The sequence below is a fragment of the Phaenicophaeus curvirostris genome, chromosome 8 (assembly GCF_032191515.1).
Source record: "Phaenicophaeus curvirostris isolate KB17595 chromosome 8, BPBGC_Pcur_1.0, whole genome shotgun sequence".
In the NCBI taxonomy this organism is placed as follows: Eukaryota; Metazoa; Chordata; class Aves; order Cuculiformes; family Cuculidae; genus Phaenicophaeus; species Phaenicophaeus curvirostris.
In genome coordinates, this window is record NC_091399.1 from 32,407,714 (window position 1) to 32,435,161 (window position 27,448).

Below are 27,448 nucleotides of genomic sequence, written 5' to 3' on the forward strand. Positions count from 1 at the left end.
CGGCTCGCCCCGCCCTCCACGGCGCGCGCCCTCGATGCGCGCGCAAGCCCCGCCCCCGGCGGCCGCTGCCCCCGCCCCCTCGCTGCGTGCCCCGCCCCCTCCCCTGGCGGCGGCCGCGGGGCCTGTGCGGGGCTCCCCTCGGCGGGCGGGCGGGGCGCGCGCGCGGGGCCGGAGCCCAAGATGGCGTCTATCATGGAGGGCCCGCTGAGCAAATGGACCAACGTCATGAAGGGCTGGCAGTACCGCTGGTTCGTGTTGGACTACAACGCCGGGCTCCTCTCTTACTACACGGTGAGACGGGGCAGCGCCGGGCCGGACCGGGCGGGCGGGCGGGCGAGGAGCCGGTGGGGGCGGGGAGGGGCCTCGGGGCGGGGCGGCCAATGGGGACGGGGGAGGCGGCGGGGCAGCCAATGGGGCGGCGCTGGCGGCGCCGGCGGGGGGAGCGGCCGCCGCCCGCGGGACCCCGAGCCGGGGAGGTGTCGGGACCCCCGGGCCGGGGGAGGCGGCGGCTCCGCTGCCCCGCGCGGCTTCCCCGTTCCCGCCGGGATTCACGGCGCCCGGGGCTGCGGTGGGCGAAGAGCCACATGTTTTCCTGGACTTCCTTTTTGCGTAACCGCACCTCTGCTTACCAACTTCTTTCATAAAAGCAGGAGTGAAGTTATAAATTAAGTTTTTTCAAGGGTGTGCCCATCCGGGGGAAGGGGAACCGGCTCGGCTGCGTGCGCGGTTAAGTTTTCTCGGCGTGGATAAACACCAGTTTAACCTGTAGGAAATCATAATAGATTTACAGCAAATAACGATGTGGAAGGTCATAGAATCAGAGAATCACAGACTGGTTTGGGTTGGAAAGGACCTTAAAGCCCATCCAGCTCCAGCCCCCCTGCCATGGGCAGGGACATCCCACCAGCCCAGGCTGCCCAAGGCCCATCCAACCTGGCCTCGAACACCTCCAGGGATGGGGCAGCCACAGCTTCCCTGGGCAACCTGTGCCAGCGCCTCATCAGTCTCATCGTGAAGAAATTCCTCCTTATGTCTAGTCTAAACCTGCCCCTCTCTAGTTTCTACCTGCTGCCCCTGGTCCTGTCACTTCAAACCTCTGTAAACAGTCCCTCCCCAGCTCTCCCGCAGGCCCTCTTCAGGTGCTGGAAGGCTGCTATAAGATCTCAGAGCCTTCTCTTCTCCAGGCTGAACGACCCCAGCTCTCAGCCTGTCTGTGTTCGAGCTGTCTGTGAAGGTGTAGCATACAGAAATACTGCATAGAACCCGTTTTTCCCCCTAAACCTGAATTTCCAGCACTAGTTGGAGGGAGCTTATCTCTTCAGACCTAGGAGTTTATGAGGCTCTTGGCATAAAACAGTTACAGACTCTCAAACAGTTTTGGTTCACGTACGCTCAAAATCCCTCACTTGAAATATAGATGGAGAAAGAAAAGTGCTTTTATAGTTGCTTTTTAGTGGCTGTTCAAATGTCAACTGTTTGACTGAGATGGATTAGTACTGTAAGGAGAGGTCCAAGGTGCAAAGTCATTTAATGCTCAGCTACATAAGTAGAACCATTTGCTGATGACTAGTGCGTATAATAATAATTCTGATTATTCCACTGACTTTCATTCTGTGGTCTTCACCCGTTTAATAAAGGTCAGTTCTTAGATTTCATTATTTCCTATTATTAGGTATCCCTACATATGCACTCCACTTTTATTTTGTATAATTTGCTATGTTCTCCCTTATTACAATGACTTTTAGCTCACAAATTGAAAAATCTTCTTTTTAACTACCTGTCCTAAAAACTTCAAGTTGGGTTCAAGAAATCGAATCACGTGCTCTGTGTTTTGTGCCTTTGCTGCTAAGAAATGCCTGCAGTTAACATTTACTTTAGAATGCTTTCCTTATCCATGTGCCATCTTTTCTGCACATATGTCTGTAAGCATTTCTGCCATTCTCTAGATATCTGAATTCATTTTTGTACCTGAGGGTGTGTGTCATGTTGAAAGACTGGCTGCCAAAGAACTGTTCCTTTGGCACGCACCCTTCTTCATGTGTGCTGGTGGGATTACTCATAGGGCTGTAGAGTCAGCTGGAGCATGAGTTTGAAAGATAATTCAGACGAAGTCCCAGTTGACCACATGCCTCACAAGTACTAATATTAGCGTTGAGAAGGTAGAGGGATACTGTTTCAGCTCTACCTTTAGTTATAGAGTAGTAACTCCTGAGTAGCAGTTTATAAGTTTGTGGTACATCAGCAGCGTTAATTTGGAATGTTAGCACGTTTGGGGGCTTTATGTGTATGGGGAAATGGCCTGTTGTGATTCTGTATATGCAGGCTTATATTTGTATTAAACGTTTATCTGTGTGATTAGGTATGTAGGGTCATATGCTCCAGTCCCTCTGAGCCAGTTTCAGTCTGAAGCAATATAGCTGTTTTGTTCTGCTTGTTTTAAGTGTAACTGAATGATCCTTAAGCCTGAATCTGGCCCCTCCCTATGAGCATAATGTGTGGGTGGGGTAGGCTGAGATAATTCCGACCTGGCTGTACAGGAAAACAGTTTTGCTGATAGGAGAGATTACATTAACTGATCAGCTTTTACCTGCTTATCACATCTCACAGACTCCTTAGCCCATTTCAATCCAGAAAGTTACGTGTGCAGGACACACTTTCTCCAGTAGATCCAACAGCCAATTAACCTTTGGCAGAGGAGCCGGGGAAAACTGCAGCGCAATAACTTCTCATGCAGCTGAACTTGCCATCAGAGCTAGATCCAGGAACGTATGTCTCTTTATAGATGTGTCCTTCCACTGTTGTATTTAGTCATCTTTGGTAGTAACATAAAATAGACTACAGAAAAGTACCCTTAATGTAGAATAAGCATTCAAGTTTTTGTGCCATTGTATTGCACTTGGGGGGAAAGGAAAAAAAAAAAAAGAAAGCACCTAAATTAGTATGCTTTGTCTTATGGTAAAATGAGTAGATGTTAACCTAAATATCTTTTGGATGCATACATCTGAAGCAAATCATTTCAGTTAAATGTACATTTCTGACATGATTAGAACTTCCAGGGAGCAAGGCAAAAGATTTCACAAGCCTGAGTCAGAAAAATAAAGAGAATTTAATGTTCACACTGATTCCTATTTTCTTTTGTGTATTCCTTCCTCACTGCTTAGTTGTATTGCAGTGAATGCTAGTAGTACTACTTCTGAGTGTGAATTCAAATGTTTCTCACACGCATTTCAAAGTTGTTTTACAGAGGTGTTTTTCAATGCCAAATTGTTTGCTTTTTTCCACTTCTGTAGTTTGTGCAGTTTTTTTCTCTTTCCAAATAGAAATGTGCATCCTCAAATATGCTTATAATTACATTTGTTTAAATTTATTTATGAATTTTAGAGGGTATGACTTGGACTGTCATCCAAATACTGTCTTTACATGGTTTTGTTCAAAAAAAGTCTGATATCAGTAAATGGTTATCTTTTTTTCTTTATTTTGAAGAGCAAAATATGAAATAAATGACTGCGTGCCACTTCATATCAGTTTGGCAAATGATTTTTAAAAAATTACTTCTTTTTTCCCCCTCAATATTCTTTAATTTGTGAATCCACCAGTGTCTTCTCTTGAAGGTATAGGAAATGTAAGCCTACTGAAGCTTTATGTTTTTTTCAGTGTGGGGTTGGCAGCATAGACAATGTTTAACAGAAGAGGCTTGAAATGGCTCATTTCTGCCTTCTGCTGGCACAGGAGCTGTAAAGTTGTTCTGAGAGCTGTATTCTAGCTGAAAAATACCTTGCTGCTGTTTTTTTTTTCAGCTGAATTTGTTCTGTAGTTTGTTTTCTGCATGTCAGTATAAAAATGTGTTAGCATTATACTGGAAAGTAGCGTGAAGACAAAGAAATGGCTGGAAAGGAAGAGGGAGTTGAACGTGATTGCTTTTTGTTTGTGCTTTGTGGCAGAAGTTCTGTCTTAAGTGCACATCAGCTACAGCCTTGATTACCCTTGGGAATCCTGTAGAAATAATCCAGAGAACCCCTCAAGGTTGAAAATCTGATTTAAATTCTTATTTTTTAGTGTACTCTTTAAATAAACACTTTAATTGTATAATAAATCAAAAGCAGATCTGGGATAGCTGGGAAAACAATGCCAAAACCAGGGCCAGCAAATAGGAAGATCAATTCCTTAAAATATTTTCAAACTTTGTGGATGTTTGACAGATGGTGGTGCTGAAAGGAGAACTGTGCAAACTGCTGTAGATTTAAACAGATGCCTCGTATAGTGAATGAGGGTGACAAGAAAATTGTGTATGACAACTCCATAGTGTGTATTCTTGAAAGAATACTGGGTAGCCTCACATCATCTTAATGGTTCTTGCACCAATAAATGCCTAGAGAATAGATTTAAATGCTTAGATATTGTTGTTGCATTGGTAGTCATTTCATCAAGCTACTTTCAAAAGCATATGCTGGTTGAATGCTTTCAGGAGCAAAATCTATGAGAAAACGGTCATTAGGAGGAAGTAGTTGTGGTGGTGTAAAGATACTTTTCCCCTCATACTTTTTAAAGATTGGTACCAGTTGGCAATTTTAATATTGGTTGTACTGTACTGAAGAACTGCTTGTGGGTTGTACAGTCCAGCTATTGAGGAGGGGAACTCAAATTCTGCAGAATTTTCATGAATCTTTGGTTTTGTTTTGCACATTATGCGACTAAAGAAAATATAACAAACATGCAATATGTGAGATTTTGTAGGGTCAGATTTCATACTGAACTGTTTTTCTTTGGATCCACAATCAGCACATGAACTGTATGTATGCTACTCGTTTGCCAAACTGTACCCATCTTGATCCCGATCCTATATGAGCACCTAACTACACTTCCTCAAGTTAGTGGAATAGTTTGAAAATAAATCTTGTTAACTTGATTTCAAATGGTGCCTCTGAAGCTGGAGTCATGGCTCAGCCTCTCTGGCAGAGACTTTGAATTGAATCCATTTTCCTGCTTTTTCCAAATACGGTTCCTCAATCAACAGCTGTGTGCAAAAATCCCAAGAAAACAGGAAAACCACCCTTCTTTTGCACAAACATTCCCTTTGAGGCCTCTGCTTTCCATTCGCAGCTAAGGTGTCAGCTTTTCCTGTAATAACATGATCTGTAACATGCACTGCAAACAGCTCGGCATGTCTGATAAAAACAGACAAAACTATAAGCAAACTGATACAATAAAAAAAGAATTCTGAACCCATGGATGCAGGATAAAACATACTGATGGTTATTACACGACACTATCTATGTTAAATTTTATACTGTTGTGACTTTGTATCATGGGTTTTGATGCACCGAATAAATTGTGATAGGATTTTAATTAAAGTAGTTGACTCCTCTTTAGTAGTTAGGCTGTGGGTCTGGTTTTAGGTCCCCCAGCACTTGATCATTGCTTTGCAGTTAATGTCTGTGGCATTTCTCATCTGATATAAACATTTTGTGCCTTTTCAGATTTATTAAAGAATTATTTGTTGGGTTAATTTTGTACTGGCACTCTGAACTGCTTGTGGTCTGTCCTCCCAAAGTTGGCTGTGTGCTTATGTTAGTTCCTTGACAGTACTGTGTGAGCTAAAAATGTACCTCTTCAAAACTTGCCCACTTGAGCACCAGCAGAACTTGCGCCTGAGTAGTTTTGGAGACAGACAGCAGCTGGGTTTTATATTGGAATCTTAAACTTTCTGTGCAACAGCTAAAACTCAAATGAAATAGTAGTAGTTCTAAAGATGAAGGAGGGCTGGACGGTTAGGTTTTCAATTTTGTTTTGTTTTGTTTTGTTTTAAAGTAGACCCAGGCATTATTTTAATTTCTCCAAGATGATGTAGGTTACCTGTAGGTTCCATACTTGATCAGCTTTCTTTTTGCCCAGGGAAGTTGTGGATGCCCCATCCGTGGAAGTGTTCAGAGCCAGGTTGGATGGGGCTTGGAGCAACCTGATCCAGTGGAAGGTTTTATCATTGAGTTTCAGCTGAAATTTATTTCGTGTTGCTGTCTGCCTGTAACCTATTCAAGTCCATTATCATAAAAATCAGTACACTCTGTATTGAAAGATTATTGAAAATGTCATTTTTGTCTGGTTATAAAACTGATGACTGAAAAAGATAGCCACATATTAAAACTTCTATTTTAACGATAAACTAAATTGTAACTTTTTTCTTAGCCAAAGATGTTTTTCTGCTGTGTTAGATTTTGTTCAGTGAAATGGAACCATTCCTCAAAACAATTATGGGATGTTTTTTTTTATCCAAGAATACTTGACCAAGTGTAGGAGATACTGGATACCCATGCCTATTTTTTTAATATAATGATCTAAAGGAATATTTTATATTTTTATCATATCTTAGGGGGGTGGATCTAAAATGTCAGCTGACAGGTACTGTGTTTTACAGTACCTCCTGGGGCAGTCAGTAACAGATCTGCTATATTCCATGAGAGACTGTGTTGCTCTGCACGATGATGTCTGCATGCCTTAGTGCACAGGGAGTTCAGATGGGAGAATCGTAGGTGCTTGATCCCACTTTGGTAGAATGAATTAGATTTATGGCTTTGTGATAATTGGTGTCAACCAACTAAAGCTCTGTCTGAAGATGAGGAAATTGTCAGTATAGGGGACCACACGGAACCTGTGATTTATCTTGTGAATCTTTTTTTCGGACAAAGAACATTATGTTTAAATTTAATTTCCATTCCATTAAAGTGTGGCATACAAATGAAGAGGAAGGCTTTTACAGTATCTTTTGCAGCTGAGTTGACAGTCAGTCTGCCCAGTGAAGATCTGGGCTGTTGGAATTCTCCCTTGCACTAGGACTAGCCCTCTTTTTCCCTGCAGTGCTCATGGAGCCGAGCCAACCCAACCCAACCCTAATGTGTCTTTTTGCTTCCATTGCTTGCTGTCTATTCCATTCCTGCCTGTGCCCGGTGGTAGGAGCTGGGAGCGCTCTGCCAGGCACGCCAGGATCCACAGTGCCCAGCCGGACCCTTAGCCCTGCTTGGTTTCTTTCAGCTGCTGCGGGTGATATCCTCAGCCCAGGTGTTTTCTTTCCTCCTAAGACAATGCCGGTATTTCTTCTGGAAACCACCAGAGGGAGTAATAAGCTCTCAGTAGTGTTTTAGGAGAACTCTCATGGCAGTGAATATACAGAATAAAAGTGTACTCGGTGAGGTGTGTCCCAGTTATAGATAATTTTTTATAAGAAAGTATTAGAGTAACTGTGGTTCTAGATACTTTCCTGGTTTTGAGCCTTTTTTGAAAAAAAAACACTTCGAAGAAAATCTTCCCTATGTAGAAATTTTCGTTCAGGAAATCTACAAAGAAATTATATATCTGTAGAATACATTATGGATGCTGGTCTTTACATCCATTTCATTTTGACAATCTAACCTGTATGGATGTGAAAACAAGTAGATTAAAAGTGATGGTTTCTAACATTCAAAAGACAACTCTGACAAATTAGAGACTGAATTAAGTGAGAGAGCAGCAAACCGATAACTTTATTTGAAGCCGACTGCTATATTTTTAAATTATCTCTATTGAACGGGACTTGGCTGTGACTGCTTTGTGCTTTCTGTGTAGCTGTATCTTAACTACGTAGCAGATGAAAAATTATTTGCTGCTGTTAAGACTGGTAGTTCTCATTCCTGTCTTTTTTTTTTCCCCATTGATATCAGTAAGATGTCATTGTTTAGTGAGAATAGGGCTGGTCATAATCACATCAGTATATTGTCTAGATGGAATTGTTAAGGTAATGTTGGAAAGAAGTAGGTGTTTCAGAAGATGACAGCAAGGGAACCTGTCCATGGGACACCAGCGATAGCTGTGTTTTCATGATCTGATAGACCACAGTTTGAATATTTGTGTGGTAAGAGAGAAAGGGTTGTATTAGAGAAAATTGTCTTTGCTGATAAGGCTATGATGGCATGAAACCTGTCATTTAAAAAACAGAAGATATGTGTGTGTGTTTGTGTGTGTATTGTTGGAAAACCAGAAGTTGTTTTGCATTTATCAGAAAGCTGAGTATTGAGGGTGGCTGAAATGTTTTCTTTTTTTAAAATTTGTTTGTGTGTGTGCTCCTTGAGCTTGCCAGTATTGCCCAGTGACACTTATGACCACAGCAGAAAGTTACTGACAAATCTACCTCAGTCAGTTCTGGGAATAATTACGAATGCAAGGTATTGCAGTCTCAAGCTAGAAGCGAGTTGGGTGGTTAGAGTTGCCTCTTTGAGGGGTTGAGGTTTTTTTCTCCTGGAATTCTCTTGTCAGTGCTTCAAACAGAAACTAAAGAAGAGATTTAGTAACTTAGCTGCAACGTGGGCTAGTCTACAGTTTTGAGCACTGGTTGTGGACATAGGAATCCTGTTCTCTGATCTGGGCTCTTACCTCTTAAATGGCTGTAAATGTAATTTTCTAACTGTTGTAATGAAAGCAGGCTGTACTATTTAGGAAGCAGACACAGAAACTTGTCTAAACATGACATTTTTATCCATATGAAAAGATGCATGACTCTGGAAAATGTTCTGACAGAGATATAATTTCATTTGCATGGTTATGTCTGTGGAGCTGGATTTTGTTATGTAGTTGCTTTTCTGAGAGTAGGAGGGAGAGAAGGAAGATGTGAATCAGTGTACTGCCAGTTTTTAATACTTCCTAATTCCTTTCTTCTTCACTTCTTTTTACTGTCTATAGAGGTGTGGACTGTGTCTTCTTTCTCTACGACTAACTGAAAGGAGGTTGTAGCGAGGTGGGTGTTGGTCTCTTGTCCCAAGTAACGAGCGATAGGACAAGAAGAAGTGGCCTCAAGTGGGGCTAGGGGAGGTTCAGATAAGACATCAGGGAAAATTTCTTCACTAAAAGGGTTATCAGGCACTGGAACAGCTGCCCAGAGCAGTGGTGGTGTCACCACCCCTGGAGGTATTTAAAAGCTGTGTAGATGTGATGCTCAGGGACATGATTTCGTGGTGGGCTTGGCAGTGTTAGGTTTATGGTTGGACTCTATGATCTTAATAGCCCTTTGCAACCTAAACAATTCTATGATCCTAAGTATTTCTTCGAGGTATCTACAAAACTCATTGGAGTATTGTAGTCTTTTTTTGGTAAGGATTACTTCTTCATACCTTGGTGGTGTACTTTCCTTTGTGCGAGAATTAACTTATTTTGTAACCAAAGTAGCATCTTGTCGAATCAATGAATAAAAAATTATACAAAAATCTTTTTTTCCTTGTCTCAGTTGCTTTGAATAATCTTCTCTTTACAATTCTTACTGTGTTTGTTAAACCAGTGATCTGTTTTTTCTGTTTTAGTCAAAAGACAAAATGATGAGAGGATCACGCCGGGGGTGTGTTAGGCTCAGGGTAAGTGTTGTTTTATTCAGTATTTTAATGATTTACTGTGTATGATATGGCCTAATGGAGAGAACTGCAAGGAGATTTTTGAGGTTTGGGCTCTATTCCTGACTCTGCAAAATACTGGAAGAGTGAAAGTATTTAAAGAAAGGTGACATTAGAGGTCAAGTGACATGCTGGTCGAATTACAGTCTATAATTTTATATACTGTATAAAAACATTGTGCATTTTATATAGTGTACAAAAAAGTAGTACTTGGCAGAGTAAGATGGGTTAGTAGCAGCACTGCTATGAAAAGGTTGCTGTTTGCAGTTCTCTTTTCTTTGTATATGGAGATATATATATGTGTATACATTTATTTTCTGCACCTACAGAAGTCATTGCAAAACTGCTGCCTTCTGTCCTGATTTGCCTTTATTCTTTTACTGTGTCTTCTGTTCTGCCAGTCTGGGCACTCTTTAGGCCTGCCACTTGACTGTGCTTGAGCTGCTTGAGGGCTGGAAAGGGAAGGAATAACACAGCAGCAGCAGGTTTTGAAATATCAGCTAGAGGGGCTACAAAATAGGGAAGCAGGAATAAGAAAATGCAGAGTGAGAAGGCTGAGTGTTACCTGTTTGAGGCACTCTGGTTTGGGACATTTAACCTGGAATTCTGCTGTTGTAGCTTGAAGTGAATGTGTGATGTCTTTGCACATGCCCAGTTTATACCTTGTGGATATGCCCTTAACAAAAATATTTCTTGCACAAGTCCTCCTTCTGTATTTTTGCCCATTTCTCATAAAGTCTCTGGTTCCAGTGCAGGGATCTTGCAAAGAGCTGATGCAAACAAAGGGAAGGAGTCAGGAGCATAATGGATGTGAATGGGAGCATTTTTAGTCTTCAGGTACGAGAGCTATAGGGAAGTTGTGCTGGGGTCTGACACATTATGTGATGAGCATGGCAGCAGAACTCTGCTTCTTCCAGTTATTCTTTCTTTCTGTTGTTACTCCTTTCTAGTCTTTCTATAGGTTTATTTAAGGGGTACCAATAACCTTTGGGGTAGTTTTACGTGTATATTCTGGGGAGAAAATATCTTGGTCATGTTCTTCCTGTCCAACTTAAAGATTTTCATATAACTGGTCAGGAGAATGATATTGTACAATAGATACAGATCCAGAGAATCTCCATTCACCCGGATTCCAGATGACATTTTTTGCACTTTCCCTTGTTTAATGTATTGATAGTTTACAATTTCTTTAAGGGTAAATGTAAACTCAAACCGCTGTCTTGGAAATTACATTCCCAAAGATACATGAGGGTGATTTTTGCATTGTGCAGAAAAATTTAGTCTGAAAAACCATCTGTGCCTTAATAGTGTTGTGAGCCCACCAGTGTGGAGGTTGGCCTCAGCCTGCCAGTTTAGGAAATATTAAGTGAACAGTCTGTTCGATATTGCATGACCCCTCTTTATATGTATTGAACATGAAACAATCCCTTTCTCTTCCCCCACACACCACTCTCCCACCCCGTGTTACTCTGGTGTTTTCTGAAGGTTTGCTGACCACCTCATCCTTTCTATGAATGTGTGTAGTGTTTACTTGTGAGGGAGGAAGGAATCTTTCTTTTTTCTGCTTTTGTAAAGCAGCTTTTCTGGCAGATGACAGTGATACTGATAGCTGAACAGATGGGCTTCTGCAGGCTGAAATTCTGTCAAAGAGGTTTTCTGTTTAGAGTAATTGTTGATTTGTGACTGTAGGTGTGAACATAAACAAATGTAATTTAAGCAGTTTGGCTAAAATACTTCCTATTTTGTTGAATGGATTTTTAAAAGCTTGTTCCTCACCTTTTTGCTCTCGATACACTTTCATTGGCCTGAAGTTTAGTCTTCAAATTCTTTTGTTGACTGTCATGTACTTAAGAAGGGGTGCTCATGGAGGAATCTGTCCCCTCTATGCTACACCTAGGTCCTGCCTAAGTCTTCTGGAATATAAACCTAAACTTCTGCATTCTAGTTTTTCTTTTACTTGTTCATATATATTACCTGCATCACAACAGAAGCATCTTCTCTGCTTATGCTCAAGCCTTAGCGTTGCAATTAGAGCGTATGCACTTTGTACAGCTTTGTGGTGAGGTCACACAGTGACGTGCTCTTCCTGCTCCTCAGTTTCCTCCCACCTCTTAGGGTGGAGGCAGGATTTAGCTGTCCTAGTCTGACCTTTTTAGCCTTACATTAGTTTTCCTGTATTCTCTGAGGAGAATATCTTGGTCCTGTTCTTGGTGTCTGACTTAAATATTTTTCATGTGGGGTGGGGTGGCTGATCTTGTTCAACTCGCAGTGATCTGATACATTGCATAGCAAAATATATCCTTAATGTGCCGGGCATTTTTCGTGTGGGCTGCATCAGAAGAAGTGTGACCACCAAGTCATGGGAGGTGATTCTGACCCTCTGCTCCACTCTCATGAGCTCACCTGGAGCCCTGTGTTCAGTTCTGGAGTTCTCAGCACAGGGAGGACATGGATCTGTTAGAGCAAGTCCAGAGTAGGCAACAAAGATGATCAGAGGGCTAGAGCACCTCCCACATGAGAAGAGGCTGAGAGAGTTAGGGTTGTTCAGCTTGAAGAAGAGAAAGCTCCAGGGAGACCTTTTAGTAGCCTTCCAGTATTAAAGCAGGCCTACAGGAAAGCTGGGGAGGGGTTCTTTATCAGGGAATACAGTAACAGGACAAGGGGGGATGGTTTTAAATTGAAAGAGAGGGGATTTACATTAGACGTTAGGAAGAAGTTTTTTCCTGGGAGAGTAATGAGGCCCTGGCACAGGTTGTCCAGATAAGCTGTGGCTGTCCCATCCCTGGAGATGTTCAAGGCCAGGTTAGATGGGGCTTCGAGCAATCTGATCCAGTGGAAGGTGTCCCTGCCCATGGCAGGAGGGTTGGGACTGGAGGATCTTTAAGGTCCCTTCCAACCCACACCAAGCTGGTGAGGGGGCTGGAGAACAGGTCTAATGAGGAGCGGCTGAGAGAGCTGGGGTTGTTTAGCCTGGAGAAGAGGAGGCTGAGGGGAGACCTCATTGCTCTCTACAACTACCTGAAAGGAGGTTGTAGAGAGGCGGGTGCTGGCCTCTTCTCCCAAGTGACAGGGGACAGGACAAGAGGGAATGGCCTCAAGCTCCACCAGGGGAGGTTTAGGCTGGACATTAGGAAAAAATTTTTCACAGAAAGCGTCACTGGGCACTGGAACAGGCTGCCCAGGGTGGTGGTTGAGTCACCTTCCCTGGAGGTGTTCAAGGCACGGGTGGATGAGGTGCTAAGGGGCATGGTTTAGTGTTTTATAGGAATGGTTGGACTCGATGATCCGGTGGGTCTCTTCCAACCTGGTTATTCTATGATTCTATGATTCTATTCTATGATCTAAGGGTATATTTAAAAAAAAAAAATCTGGCAAAATTAATCTGGCCCATCATGTCATGTCACTGGCACGCTGCGTGGTTACCAGATAGTCTCCAAATGTGATGGCTGGTTGTCCAGTTGTTTTTGTGTGCTGGCACTAGAAGTATGCAGAGTTATGCTGGCTTAAGTATGTTTTTAGGTGCCTGTAGTGATCCTGGAGCTGTCCTTGAAAAGCCTATATGGAACGTACTCCCTGGGAGAAGTTCACAGTGAAAGGGAAAAAAGCCGCCTGGAGCCATCCTTTCCTGTTGTATAGCCTTGAATTACATATGATTGGTGCTGTTCTTAATAGGATCTGTTCCTTCCACTCAGTCTTGTGGTGCCTGTGATAGTCCCAGCTATCCATGAGCTGGTACCATTGGCCAGAAACCTCACGTAAGTGCTATCAAGAATGTGTGTGAGAGGGGTTGATTCAGATCCCTCTGCCCCTCAGTCTTTACCAAAACAATTCTTGTGTTTTGGCCAGCCTTATTTTTACCAGTCCTCTCTCATTCAGCCAAGTATTACACAGCAGCTGCAGAGAAGTGAGGCACTGGTTGGGATTGACGAACAGTTTCTGGTACTACTGTTACTTGTTGCTTACTTGGAGAGCAAGGGCAGAATTTACCCTTTAAATATGTGCATCATCCAGTGAGGTCTGTCTGTTTTGTGGAAGGGGGAGGGATAAAACAAATCCTGATGCTGTCTCTGGAGATGGAGGAGAGAAACTGAGTAAATCCATAGGTGATTTTTGCACTAAATGTTACGATTTGTTAGAGTTGGCAGAGGTGTGGAATGGTTCTTTTTCAGTTTTCTCCTTTCTGAAACTGTTATTTATTACCTGAGGGGGTGGGAGCAGGAATGAAAATGTGGGTAGATTTCTACATAGCTAAGCACAGATGGTCTTCAGCTCTATAATTTATTTGCGTTTCCCTCTAATAATTCATGAGGAATTAGAAGATAAAGCTAGCTGCTTTTGATATATCCTGTTGACTTACTGTTAATATTTACTTAGGGACTGAAAATTAGATTATGCAGTGTACCAGTGACATGACGGGCCAGATTTATTCTGCTAGAATGATTTATTTCCTTTATAGGCTGGTAGATGAAATCAGGTCAAGAGCTTATTTTTGTAGAGCATTGATGAATTAGTATTTTTATATATGGAAAGTACTTTAAAAATATTGCTGCCCACTCTCCTTTAAAATATAAATTGGAATTTAGTAGAAAACTGTTTACTATGAGAATGCTGCAGCATAAAAGTACCTCCATTACAAAAACAAACGATGCACATTATTGTCCAGAAAATCAGTTTTGCAAATGATTACTGTTATTTCCTGCACCTAAAAAATTATTTTTTTAAAGGACCGACCTGCATCCTGTGACTAAACAGAGAATCTGCTCTTTACAGTATTCCGTTTGCTTCTAATTTGTCAATGCTTTTTAAATTCCAGTGGTGTAGTGATAGAGTGTGTGCTGCTGATGTCACTCCTTGCCTTATCAGGATCTTGTTCTTTGTTTCACAGGGAGCTGTGATTGGTATAGACGATGAGGACGACAGCACCTTCACAATAACTGTTGATCAGAAAACCTTCCATTTTCAGGGTGAGCTGAAAGAAGAGATTGTTTTTTTTCTTGTAATAGATTCCACTTGTATTTGATGGATGATTTAAAATGTTTGGCAACAGAACAGCATGAATGAGCACAGTGAGAACATTCTGGATGCAGGGGTGCTGCAGGTTAGGCAGGGATTTACATCTGCAGTGGATACATATGTGCTAGAAAGAGACCGTAGCTCTGGCAGGATTTGGAGATTAAAAATGTAAAGAATACATCACTCGAGGGGAGAAAGTAATGGGCTTCTGCTTATGGGTTTTGCTTACAAAATGTTTCTGATCTTCGTTATCAAGATACAATTATGCATTTCTCTATGAAGAGAATCAAGACTGGTCCGAAGGTTGCAATTTGTATCCAAATAGAACTTAATGCTCAATTATGAGGAGACTAAAGGCAACATTTGACTTAAAGGTGGAGCTTTGCTTCAAGATTTACCAGCTTGCATTCATTTCATCTACATTTCTGTCTCTTGTCTGCAAGTCACTATTTCTGTGCTATTATCCTTTTATGCACATTTACTAACACCAATGCCATCTGCCACTGCTATGTTTCGTCATTGCATGCTATGGTTCACCGGTAGAAAGGGTAAGGTACTATATAATTGTTATGTACTCTTTAAATTATTTTATCTGCAGCAGCAGGACAAAATATTATGATAATACTGGCTAGAGAACTTCTCTGAATGATAAAATCCTAAGGAAGTGTGATGAAAATGTTTTTCAACTAACAATTGTTAGTCATTTTGCTTTTCTTCTAAAATGTAGTGATTAAATCATTTAATTGCTTTGCATAGAGCTGGAAACTGTAAATATCCAAGAGGCTCATTTGCATGTAAGCAATCATATTAATGTATATAAACTGGAAAAATTCTATAACCTACATTGTACTGTACATGTTTTTAAATCAGTGATTTGGAAATGAGAGTTATCATTAATACTGTGTTTGTGAGAATATTTCTAATGATAAATATTAATTGTACACCATATTGTCACTGGCATCTGTATTCCTTGCACTACAGTTCTTTCTAAATGCTGCTGCTGTGTTCTGGCTTTTCACTGCATTAAGCCTCATAAACATACCTTCATAATGCTGAGCTCACAGCAATGCTTAAATCTCCTGTTCCTAAGGATAACTGATAAAATGCAAGCTAATTGCTAATGCATTAATGGAATGCTGTACTATGGCAGTCTGTGAAGCTAAATACTGCTGAATATTTGAGAACTTGATACAGGTAAATCTAGAAGTCTCTCCTTTAGCTGCTAAGATAAACCTTTTTATAGTATGTCTTATTTGCAGTGATTTCTTATATGCTATATTCTCTTTTGGCTAGTTAGATGTCTTAAAAGAAGACTGATAGTATTTGATACACATAATATTCTACTCTAAGTAATATTAATAATTTTTGAACATCAGTTTTGTCACGTAACATCTCATGCTTTTTAATATGAATTTGTATGCATTTCACATCAAGTCAGAATTTGTGTATGCTCCTTTAGTGTAGAACTAAGATTGTGTACACATTTTCTCTGTTATGCTTTCTCTAACAGCATATAATGAAGGTAACATCCCTAATATCCAGAAAATTGTAACGATACAAGCACACTATTAATAGATATGGCTGTAATGAAAAAATGTAAAAAGACAGGATATTAGTGCTGGGGAATAAAACAGCTCTGGGAGACTATATCTGTAGTTCTTAAGGTCATGTAAATGTATTCTCACCTCATACAACCTTTATTTCTTATATATATTAAATGTTTATTCATTATATTAGATTAATTCAGCCTTACACAGGCTTTAGTTTATGTGAAATATAGGTCACTATCAGTCATGAATGCTGAGTGAGTTAAAATGTGAATACTGCATACAAAATGTGTTCTGAGACCGTATAGGAAACATAGAACAGATTCTGGGAATAATCCAAGAAACATACAGTATTCCTAAAAATTTCTTTGTAAGTTTTTTTTTTACACATTATCTGTATAGAGGGTTTTTTTTTCTGCAAGATAGTCATAGCTATAATTACATTCACCCATGATAAAAGAAGTCTTGTACAAGAGAAGACTGCTGCAGAAATGGCAACTTTTTTAAAGACAAAATCTCTTCCTTCCTGCCTGCCTTTCTCTGTTCTGAAAGACAGCCAGGTATCCAAACAACCTGGAGCCTATTTGGGAAAATGCCAGAACTTCAAAAATACCAGGATTTCAAAGATTTGCTGACCTGGGTATAAGTTAGGCTCCTATCTGCAGTGGAATGGTTTCTCTTTCAGGCTCCAGAAGAAAAATGTTTTCTTGCACTTAGGGTTTAAGTACTCATTTGTGAAGACATGAATCTTCTCTGGCATCAGTGAAGTTTTGCTGACAGACAGTGATAGAATTTAAATTTGGGAAAAGAAGGGAAAACGTCATAATGGAATTATTGTTTATTTCTTAATAGCAGTTGCTCAAAATTGCACATCTAACACTCTGAAGATCTAAGTAATGTGATAATGGGCAAATAAGTAATTGAAAGAGGTCTGATCAACTCCCCCAGGGTGGTTGTTTCCATATGTGTGTAACTGATTTTCTGAAGCACTAAACCTCTGGCATCTCCCACTAGGATTTGCCTGTTGGTGGATCTTGGTAAATTCTGTCTTTCCAGTGTGTAGTTCATATTTTGTTGCTGCATGTGACATTTGCCCTCTATTCTGTTTACAGCTGTGCTTCCCAGTGGCCATCTCTGTATTGAATGCTGGTAAAAGTTAAAAAGCTTTTATTACAAAGCAAATGCAGGCTTTAAATGATGACTGTGTGCATATCCAATGATATGTGTATGCTCAGTACCTGGGTGTAAAGGAAAGAGTGAATTGAGTAAATATGGGAAATAAAACAAACAACATATTTTGGTTTTACTGTCAGCTTAACTTTGGCTCTGCCAGAGTGCCCAGCAGATTTTTTCCCCTTTTTACTGTTACATACAGCTGTATTGATACTTGTTCATCCACAGAGGGATAGAATGTCCACAGAAATTTTAAACTATATTTAAAAGTAATGTATTTCGCCTCCTGATTGGTCCTTGTTTGGTCATACAGTTTCATGGCTTGATTCTAAGACTTCTGAATTTGGTAGATCTTGAAGCACTCCCTCATGGGCTTGTTCAGATTAGTTGCACAGATCCGTTCAAGCTGCTGCCAGACATTTGGCATTGTCTAATGCACCTTCCTGTCAGGAAGCTCTTTTCTTGATAATGCACTTTTTCTTGCTGTAATACACATCCCTGTTCTAAATGTTCCATAAGCTTCAAACACCAGGGCAGGCTTGTTGGTTCTCGTATTTGTCTTCTTCTAACCTCATCATATCATCAGCTAGTTATAAGCTTTTCCCATCTGGAAAGTCTGTTCTTCTGTCCTTCATATCACATAGCTGCTCTTTCTGTCCATTAGGATGCTTGTGGCTTAAATTCAAGAGCTGGAACGTGATGTTCAAGATAGTCCATCAAGGGTATCGTTGCCTTTTTGATATTTGAATTGCTGTCTGACCTAAAGCATTAATGACTTTTATTTGGACTGAAATAGTTCACTAAACACACATTGTATGCAGAAACAAGAATTCAGATTTTTAAACTCCTATCTGAAAACCCAGCAGTTATTTTTACAGCTTGCAGCACAGTTGCTTGGAAGGCAAATCAGTCTTGTCTTCACTGTTTTGTGTAATAAAGGATTGAAAGATTGGAAGCAGCCCAGTGCATAGATCTGAGATGATTTAGCTTTAGCTTTTGTCTTTCCTTTCCTATTCCTGCCACAAAAGTGTCTTAAGAAATGAAGCGTGGATGTTGCTGTGCAACTTAGTCTCCTATTACATGAAAGCCGTCAGCTGGTAAAGGAAGATTTCTCCTTCTTCTGTATCCTGCCCCAGTTTCGACCTTGATTTGTGACTGTCTGCCATCCCAGCTGAGAAAAGAAGGAGATAACCACAGCAAGAGGTGGCCTTAATGTTATAAAAATAGGGAGTTTTTGTTGATATAGGACACAGCTATTGCTAAGGATTTACTGGGGTCTGCAAAGGCCTTCACTGCAGTATCAGAATTAGAGATTTTAAGTGTTTGTATTAAGTATCAAAATTAAGTATAATGGTTTTAAACCCGCATTTCACCACTATTTGGGGAAATAGTCAATAGTTATAGTCTTCTAGAAATCCTTAACATTGTCCACTGATTGGCCTTGTGGTATAAAGAGGCACTTTAGTCTATCAGATTACCCAATTTCAATACTGATTCATAAATTGGCAGCCTTTTTCTCCCCAAGTTTTGAGAGCTTTTTTAATTTGATATTGAAAAATGCCTACAAAGATATTTTGGTGTGAAATCTTCTGTGCAGGTTTCCTCAACTGCTGTGCCTGCATTGTCCGTCCTAACATTTTTCAGGGTCTTTTGGGGTTCTGGTAATGCTGAAGCAGTGAATTCCTCTATGCTGTGGTCAGCGGTGCTTTCATATTGCAGAGAAGGATGAGCAGCTATGTTAAGAGAAAAGCTTCCAGCCTTGTCTCTGAAAGCATTTACACCAGAGCTGAGCTACCTCTCCTCTTCCCTTTAACTGACACAATCTGTACTGCACAGAGTTTGGGGCTGTACCTCATTCTTTTCCTAATTGGCAAAACTGAAAACATTCCTCTGCAAAACACAACTAGGTTTACTTTTTGCAGTGTCATTTTTCTCTCCTGTCCACCTTCTTTTTGCTATTAATGTATTACATCAACATTTTGAGTAGGGACTTGTGACCAGAGTGCAGGGAATGGTGCATGGTTGTGCTTCTACTGTTTCATGCAGTTCCTTCTTGCACTCAGAGCATCTTGTGTTATAATTGTCTATTTTCTAACCATGCCATGAGTATGCCATTTTTCATGTCTGCACTCGATTTATAGATACAAATGGTCATATATAAACACCTCTTGGTTTCCATTTCTTGAGGTTGAAATAGCAGTTTTCAAAATGTATGTTAAACTTGAGAGTAGCAAAGAAAATAATTCCTTGAAACAGTATGTGTGGTGTGTCCAGTTGTTTTCCGTTTTTCCTTCCTCTGGAAGAAATAGTGTATTCTTTGCTTGTTACTTTTAGCATCAATATGAATCTGTTATCTCACCTGTCTATATGATACATGGCAACTGTTTTGGAAGGGAAGAATGGTCTGAAGAGGTCTCACTATGAGGACAGAAGGACTACTGAGAAGTTCAACACTCTTTTCCTTCTGTTTTAACAAGAAATTCCAAGTAGTGCTAAACTTGAGTTTGACCTGTTAAATAAGAACTATATTATTGTCTAAGGAAAATGGTTATGTTTTTGTTCTTCTATTTTGAGGTATTTTAGTTCAACCCAGAAAATTATTTCTACCTTAAACTAGCAGTTTCTGAGTTAGTTCAGTGTGATCTACTGTGGCTTTCAAATGCAAACACACCTTGAAAGCCATTTCCACACAATATACTATAAAAAGTATTATTCAATGTTACTGTTGTTAATATTTAAATATTGACTTTTTCTAGTGAAAACCCAGACACTTGCAGGTTGTCCCACATTCAGAAATGTTTAATTATGAAATTACACGTTGTGTATGAATTCCCAGAAAGAACTAAGAGCATCTTGATGTTGTATATCCTTTGTCGCATAAGTTTCCACTTGAAGGTATGTTTATGGACTGATTCTAAAGCTTGCTAAAACAGCATTTGGGTTTAGGCAACAGTGAAACAGCAGCTTAGCTGCTTTCCCAAGATCACAGAGGAATGATACGAATACATTGTACACAGGAGAGCATTTGAAGCTTTTTCTTTGGGCGAGACTAAGCTTTCCCTTTTTTTGCTGAATGAGGCTTTGAGTAGCCTGATCTAGCAGAAGGCGTCTCTTCCCGTGGCAGGGAGGTTGGAACTGGAGTATCTTTAAGGTTGCTTCCAACCCAACCCATTCTATGAGTGCTTGAGTCTTCAGTAGGTACAGGGAGATCAGGCTGGCCAAACACCTGCAGAAGAAAATAAGGGTTGATTTATACATGTGGGTAGGGAGTGGCATCAGGAGGAAGATCAGTAGAAGGGAGAGTAATGATTGTGACAATTCCAAAATTATGATACAGAGGAAATAAGGTACTGCGACCATTTCAACCTGCTGCTAGCTGTGGGAGCTACAGGTTTGAAGGGTGTTTGTAAGCAATGGGACTGTACTATTTTTGTAGGCTTGTATGAAACCCTGCTTCATCATTTTTGTTTTTCTGTGATTTGAAAGGCCCTCGGTGACTTTAAAAAGACATTTAATCACAGAACAGCCCATTGATGTGTGACTTTTCCACCCTATTGGGCTCTACCGATAAAATCTCTCTCCATTGAGATTGAGGGCAAAAATCCTATTGATCTCAACAATCAGAATTTCACGTCTATCATCTGGTTATTTGTGCGTAAAGATACTACAATAGTTCCGCATTGGCATGAGAAAATACAGGAATTTTGCATAAAAATCAGTGTCAGAATGAAGGCTGCATAATTGACTCTATTGACTGTGTGGGTGTGATAGACTTTTTTTTTACTGAGTTCTGCCTGTAAGTAGGTCATAGTGAATGAAAATAAAATATGCATTTCACTGTGTGACAGTACGTTGTGTTTATAAGTAATCTAGTGATTTTTTAACTAATTCTTGAGTTTTTTCTTTCATCTGATACCTATGTAGATGAACACAGGAAAAAACAAAGTGCCTGTATGCTAATTCTGAGGTGATATGTTTTGTATATTCTGTCTTCCAAGTACTGCTGTGCGTGACCTAGAAATGCTAGTGGTAAACGCTGTATCGTGGAGCAGAGTTGTTAAACTTGTTTATATCTAATCTTCAGATGCTATCAAGCTTAAGCTAGAAAAAGTAATCTGTTTTATGCTTTCCTTTAACATTTGGTATACATTATGTAAACACATATAATCTCTTCGCAGCAAAGTAAATATTACAGGAACTCCTAAATTACAAAATTTTTTCTCTATTTGGAAAATGTAGTTGCATTTCATTTGCCTTCTTGTCCTCCTAGAATAGAGCTTAAGATCCCTGCCATATCTGAGCTGGCAGTTCAGGAAATTCAGAGATAAAGGACTATTTTAGAAGGTATAAAACATCACTTTTCTGAATTACAGAAATTCCTCAGCAAAAGCAGTCATTTTTATCTTTAGTACTTTTTTCGTTCTGTTATTTTCTTCTTGGCAAAGTAATGGCTTTTCTTGCTTTGTGAGTCCTCTAAGAAAGAGTTCAGATTTTTTTTTAATATCAAATGGATGCTAAAATGTCTTGTGAATAAGCTCAACCAGATTGAAAAAACATGTCTTTAAAAATACTATCGTATCTTACTGTAATACAATTACATACTTCTCACATGTGCTTCTCTGAACTAGTCATAAATAGGACTGTGTTTGTGTTAAGTTCCCATGGTTTGTTTCAAGCATGCCTGAGGCGTCACAAAAAATTATACCGGTCCCTTACAAAGGATGTGCCATGGACACAGAGGAGTGAGAGGTTAAGCATGTGGGAACAAAATGTAATCTAGCTCATAGATACTAGTTCCTCTACAAAATGTTACTGTAGTTTAACTGATATAATCACAGAAAATTTCCAGGTTTTCAGCCATTATTGATTCCAGCCTCTTGCACGCAGCAGTGGAGGTATAACTCTGGGTGGATTTAGCCGGTTCTATCTGCAAATGTTCACTGATAAATTGCAGGAAAAAACAAGTTAATGATTCTGACACAAAATAGAGAAAAGCAGAGGGACTGTTGCTGTTCTGAACTGCAGACACTCTTCATATTTTGGTGGATATTTGATGCCCTAGTTAAAATTCAGTTTCATCTGACAAGGTGACTATTGCATTAACCCATCAGACTAAGAACCAATATGAATATTACTGTGGTGGAATGCACTCCTCTATTTAATTTATTTTTCTGATTAGTATAAGAAAATAATTTGAATCACTTATAAACAGCTGAAGTAACACCTTTAAGCTTTTTAACTGCTAGTTGTTTCTCACGTAGATGTCTCAGTGTTTCTTATTTGTCTTTTGTAAAGCCGTTATCCTAGAGTCAGCCTAGGAAAAAGTAACTCATTTCTCTCTCTTGGCCCCTGCCCTTCTTCTCTTTCTAGAAGTTTTGTGTCAGGAGAGACCAGATACTTTTCCTCCATTTTTGTATAAGCACAGGTACTAGTGAAATTCCTTGGTCTTTATAATAATTGCCTTATCCCAAATACATTGGCAAAAAGAAATTCTGGAGTAGCATTCCCATAGGAATTAGGGGGAGAAATTAACTTTAAAATGGATCCTGATCAAATAATGAAAAAGGCTGGAGTGGTTTCAGAGTACTGGAGACAGGAACATCAGACTAATGAGCGAAGTGTTCTTATCCCCTGTCTGCTGAAGAAAGCCTCCAGCGTTTGCTGATGCAGAGTGGATATTACATAGTGTGCATCACAGACTTTTTAGCTGAAAAAATATTAGAGCCTTTTGTTTGGCCAAAGTTGTCTGTTTTAAATGAAAAATGTCTGGGATGGCTAGCTTTCCCTACAGATGGATGGATAATGATCTCTGACCATTGTGTGTAGGTTTTTCCCATAAATTGTTTCTGAGTGTGTTGGCTAATCTCTTTTTTGAATGTTCCCATTGATTTTTTTTCATCAGTGATCTTTTGGCAGCCGTTCAGTTCTAAATTGCTTTTACCATTAGGGAGCTTTTACTTGCACCTAATCTCACAGCAGCCATTTTGATTAGATTTAATATAACTTTTACTAAAAACTGCATCCTACTGTTTTCTCCATGATTTTCTTATAAAAGCGTATGGAGGAGAGCCAGAAGGATCTCATGTTGATGATGAACAGTCTGAAAGTTAAACCACTGTCCTGAAGAGAGTGCTTGAAATGTTACAATGCTGTATCTCCACGGAGTAAGCAGTCTTCTGGCAGTGTTTTGGATTTATCATAGCCAGTAGCAGCATTGATGCGATTCATGTGTTCTACCTAAGGATTGATCATACGTTTGCAATGTCTGGTGTATGAGGAAAAAATACAGCTTTTTTTCCTTCTGCTGAAGTCCAGCAGAAAGAGCTTTATAAAGGAAAGTTGGAGGAACAGAAGCTTTGAAAGTTTACTTTATTTATGAGCACGGGAAAGTCAGTTTGGACTGTACCGATAGGTTGGTTTCTAGGTCTTCTCTGTTGCTGTAGCCTTCTCTGTTCTGTCAGTGCTTCACACGCAAATGTTATTGTGATAACCTTTACTAATGGGCTACTGTATATGGAGATCAGTATTTAACACAGTGACCTCTTTTTGTTGGCAGTGTGGAAGGTCATAAGAACTCTGTTGCAATACAAGGATTAATTCACTGGTCTGCAGTTTGAATTGTTCCTTTTTTACATCAAATAAATTCTGTGTTCAAGTTTTTTGCTCACAATTTTTTATCGCCTGAGTGAGTTACTTGCTTCTCAGTGGCTTGTACCCGTTCCCAATAAGATGTTCTTTGGGACTGGGAGATGATTGATTGAAAAGAAACACAAAGAAACAGAAAGCAAACCCAAGAAACCTTACAGACATCAAAATATGTTGACCACTGCTACTTTGAAAACACATTTGAAATATTGATATGCTTGAAGTACAGGTAGATTAATGACAGAGGTAATTTTGTCTGTTATATGTTCAATGGTAACTGGTGCAAGAAGCATATACTAGATTAGTATGTCTGTCAGGATTAGGAAAAGGGGTCTGTTCTTGTTAAGCAGAACCAAAGAAGCTAATAAACATTAAAATTACTGTCAGGGGAGAATATACCTGATTCTAATTGACAAGTTTGGTAATTGAAATTAGCGTTAAAGTGTAAGCTGTGCTGTGAAGAAAGAACAGTGTGTTTGTGTGCACAGATACATATAATGTGAAAAGAAAAATTATAACTTGCACATTGCAAAATTTATTTGGCTTAATGCATTCTTCTGGGCAGAGGTCATAGGGTTTCTGTTCCTTCATCCTGTCTAGTTTTGCTGTGTTATAAATTGGTCCATAGCACCTACTTCAGCTTTTTTGTTAAAATACAGAGAACTGAAAGGAGGAGCCCCTGTAAGTTGGAAGTTCTTTCTAATGAGCTTTTTGAGAGTACTACACATGGCAAAATTCAGCTTTGTAATACTTGCAACAGTTCCTGGAGGACAGTTATATACCTGATGCTCCAAGTAACATATAATTGTCATAACATTTTCCTACAGGTTTCCTTTGTGCATGTGAGACTGCTTTGAATAGTCACTTTCCCTTATGTGTAGTTTGCATTTATGCAGGTTAATGGTATCGTTTGCAGAATACCTATGGTGACTGATCACAGTTTTTTATTTTAAAAGAACGATGAATATGGACTGACTTGCAATATCGGGGAAAATATGTATTTTTTTTTAAAAAATATGTAGCTAGGTTTCAAACTAGGCTTTTACTTTTACTTTGCATATAAAGTTTTGCCCCACTGCTTTGTGAAGCCACCTCATCAGTAAGACCAAGTACAAGTTCCTGTATTAAGAAGACATTCTTACATATTCCTCACAGATGCATAAATTGTCAATCTTTCCTGGTGGTTTTGTTAATTTGACATGATTAGTGTATATACTGCAGTAAGCAATGTAGTGTGTTTATTGTGATATTGAGAGGATTTTATCTGAGGAGTCTCAGAATGATTGACAGGTTCCTCCTGCAGGCAGAGGGGCATGAGAGGGAGATTCTTCTGTGGATTTCCAGTTCTCCCTCCCTCATTCCTTCTGCCCAATGAAATACCCTTTATAGGAATGGATGTGTGAAAAAGTAATAAATAATTTCCTAAAGGAGAGTTTATTGAAGATATTTGGAAGACCTCTGGTGGTTTTGAGTACGGATGGGTTTGAGCTGTAGAATTCCAAAGGATAAAAGCAATGGAAACCTAAGGGTGAGAAAGGGAACATTAAAAACAAAGCATTTTGAGGCTGAGAGTACATTTCATATAATAACTTGCAGCTGTTTCCTCTGAACTCCATAACAAATAAGTAAGATAGAAATCTTAGTTCTGTGATTCATAATAGGTGCTGGCTCACTTCAGCTTTCCTTGCTTTTAGCAGGCTTCCTGTTTCTTCTTAATACCTTCCACTTGAGTGAGGAACTAGAAACAATTGTCAATAACTATTGTAAATCTTTATATGGGTCAGTTTGTTTATAGTCTGCATAATGCCTCTGGATTTTTCTCTTCTCTCTTCACCTGGAGTCTGCTCCTGTGTTTTTTAAATACTTAAAGCACAGCAAGGAGCTCTTTCAAACTAGCAATGTAAAGGTGCCATTCTGTACTTGGGAGGGGAGGAAGAAAAGCAGTATCAGGGGAAAAAATGGGGGAGAAGAAAGACAATGATAGTCCTTGGTCTGTTTTGATCTGTTCTTCATCTTCCTTCTCCAGCTCCTGTTCCTTGTCCCTCAAGTCCTGGAAGCCATCCACTGCCTTCTTTAATCATCACTTAATATATCACTTTCTTAACTATCATCATCTGCAACTGAAAAGCCTAATTGTCAACTTCCTGAGTTGGATTCTTAATTAAAACTGTATGGTGGTCTGTGGCAGAATTATGAAGCTGTTGGTGTGTGTGTTGTCATCAACACACGATTCAGGTTCTGCTTAGTTTTAAAGCAGGATTGTCTTGTGTTTGAAAAACGTTTACTATATATTCTGGCTTATTCCTTGTGCTTCTTTATTCACACTGATGACCTGTTAGAGTTGGTGTTTGTCCTAAGTATCCATACCTGGAAGGCTAACATATTCAAAGTTACTGTGTCCACACTAGAGTAGAATTACAGGATAATTTATTACAAGTTAAACAGCTTCTCACAACTAAGAAAAAATAAAAATTACTTAATTATGTGGGGAATGCCTGTGCAAACTCTCTTCTTATGTATGCCCCTAAAAACAAAGGACAGATAAGCATAAATAGCAACAGAACTTTATTATATTTAAGTTTTTTTGTTTGACATATATGGTAGAGAGTCATTACTAGAATAAAATTTCTTATCAAAGCGTAGAAGTTTTTGCGTGCATGATTATTTAAAACATCTCTCCAGCACCATAGAGTAGATTAACACAGTAATGTTACAGAGGTGTAACCATGGAAAAGTAAACAGGACATTAAGACAATGGTGGAATTATGTCCTTGCTGTGACTTAACAACGATAGTATGGTTTAATTTCGGTATTTTGTGAGGACATCTGATCAGTTTGCATATGGCTTTCAGTATGCTGCACATAATTTAACAATCTCTTCTGAATATTTTTTTCAGCTCGTGATGCAGATGAGAGAGAGAAGTGGATTCATGCTCTAGAGGACACCATTCTCCGCCATACTCTCCAACTTCAGGCAAGTTTCACTTTCACTTTTAACTTTGTTTACTTTCTTTTTGTTGCAAAGCAATGAAATATAATGACATGACTGCTATCTTGTATAACAACTGGCTGTTCTATGGCCTGTGCAGTCAGATATGAGATCACATTAGTATAGGTACCTGAGGTGAGGTTTGAGTCTTTCTGTTACTTTTTTCTTGTCTTACTATCATGAAAAGTCAGTATATAACTTATTTTTATTAACTCATATTTTCAATTTGTGATTCTAGACTGATAGTAGCTCATTTAATTCCTGTTTGGGTTTTTTTTGTTGTCATTGTTAAGCTGGGAGTTAGCCCTTTCTGGGTCAAGCAGAACGAGAGATCTGCGAGCCTGTAGTGTGCTTGTACACCACCTAATTTGAAATTAAAATGTAACTGCAGCATGGAACCTCTTTCTGAATGACAAAAATGGTAAATAGCTTATGTGTGAATTCACTGTGCAAGCTGGACACTGGTAGTTTTCTGGTTCTGAAAACAGATCTTTGGACTGAGGGTGGTTCCTAGCTCTGGTTATCCAAAATCAGTTCCTGGCAATGATCTAGACTCAGACACGTCTGTAAGGCTTGCTAATACTGGAGAGAAACCCAGTCTCTTCATGAAAGGGATTTTCTGATACTTGGTTTGTACCACAAAGGTGTCTGATGACAATGTAAAAATCTTAGAA

At 39.6% G+C, this 27,448-nt stretch overlaps 1 protein-coding gene across 3 annotated transcripts in view; it reads left to right on the plus strand.

Moving 5' to 3' along the window:
* Window positions 1-27,448, plus strand: part of OSBPL9 (oxysterol binding protein like 9) — a 185,899-nt gene that overhangs the window by 121,715 nt on the left and 36,736 nt on the right. For 2 of the 3 annotated variants that reach the window (XM_069863114.1, XM_069863115.1), the window contains exons 1-4: window positions 125-291; window positions 9,321-9,371; window positions 14,293-14,371; window positions 26,683-26,759. The exons of the other annotated variant lie outside the window; for it this stretch is intronic. In XM_069863114.1, coding sequence (XP_069719215.1) covers window positions 181-291; window positions 9,321-9,371; window positions 14,293-14,371; window positions 26,683-26,759 — 318 coding nt within the window. In that variant the 5' untranslated portion in view covers window positions 125-180. Of the gene's footprint in view, window positions 1-124; window positions 292-9,320; window positions 9,372-14,292; window positions 14,372-26,682; window positions 26,760-27,448 lie in introns of those variants that run through there. 3 annotated transcript variants of the gene reach the window in all.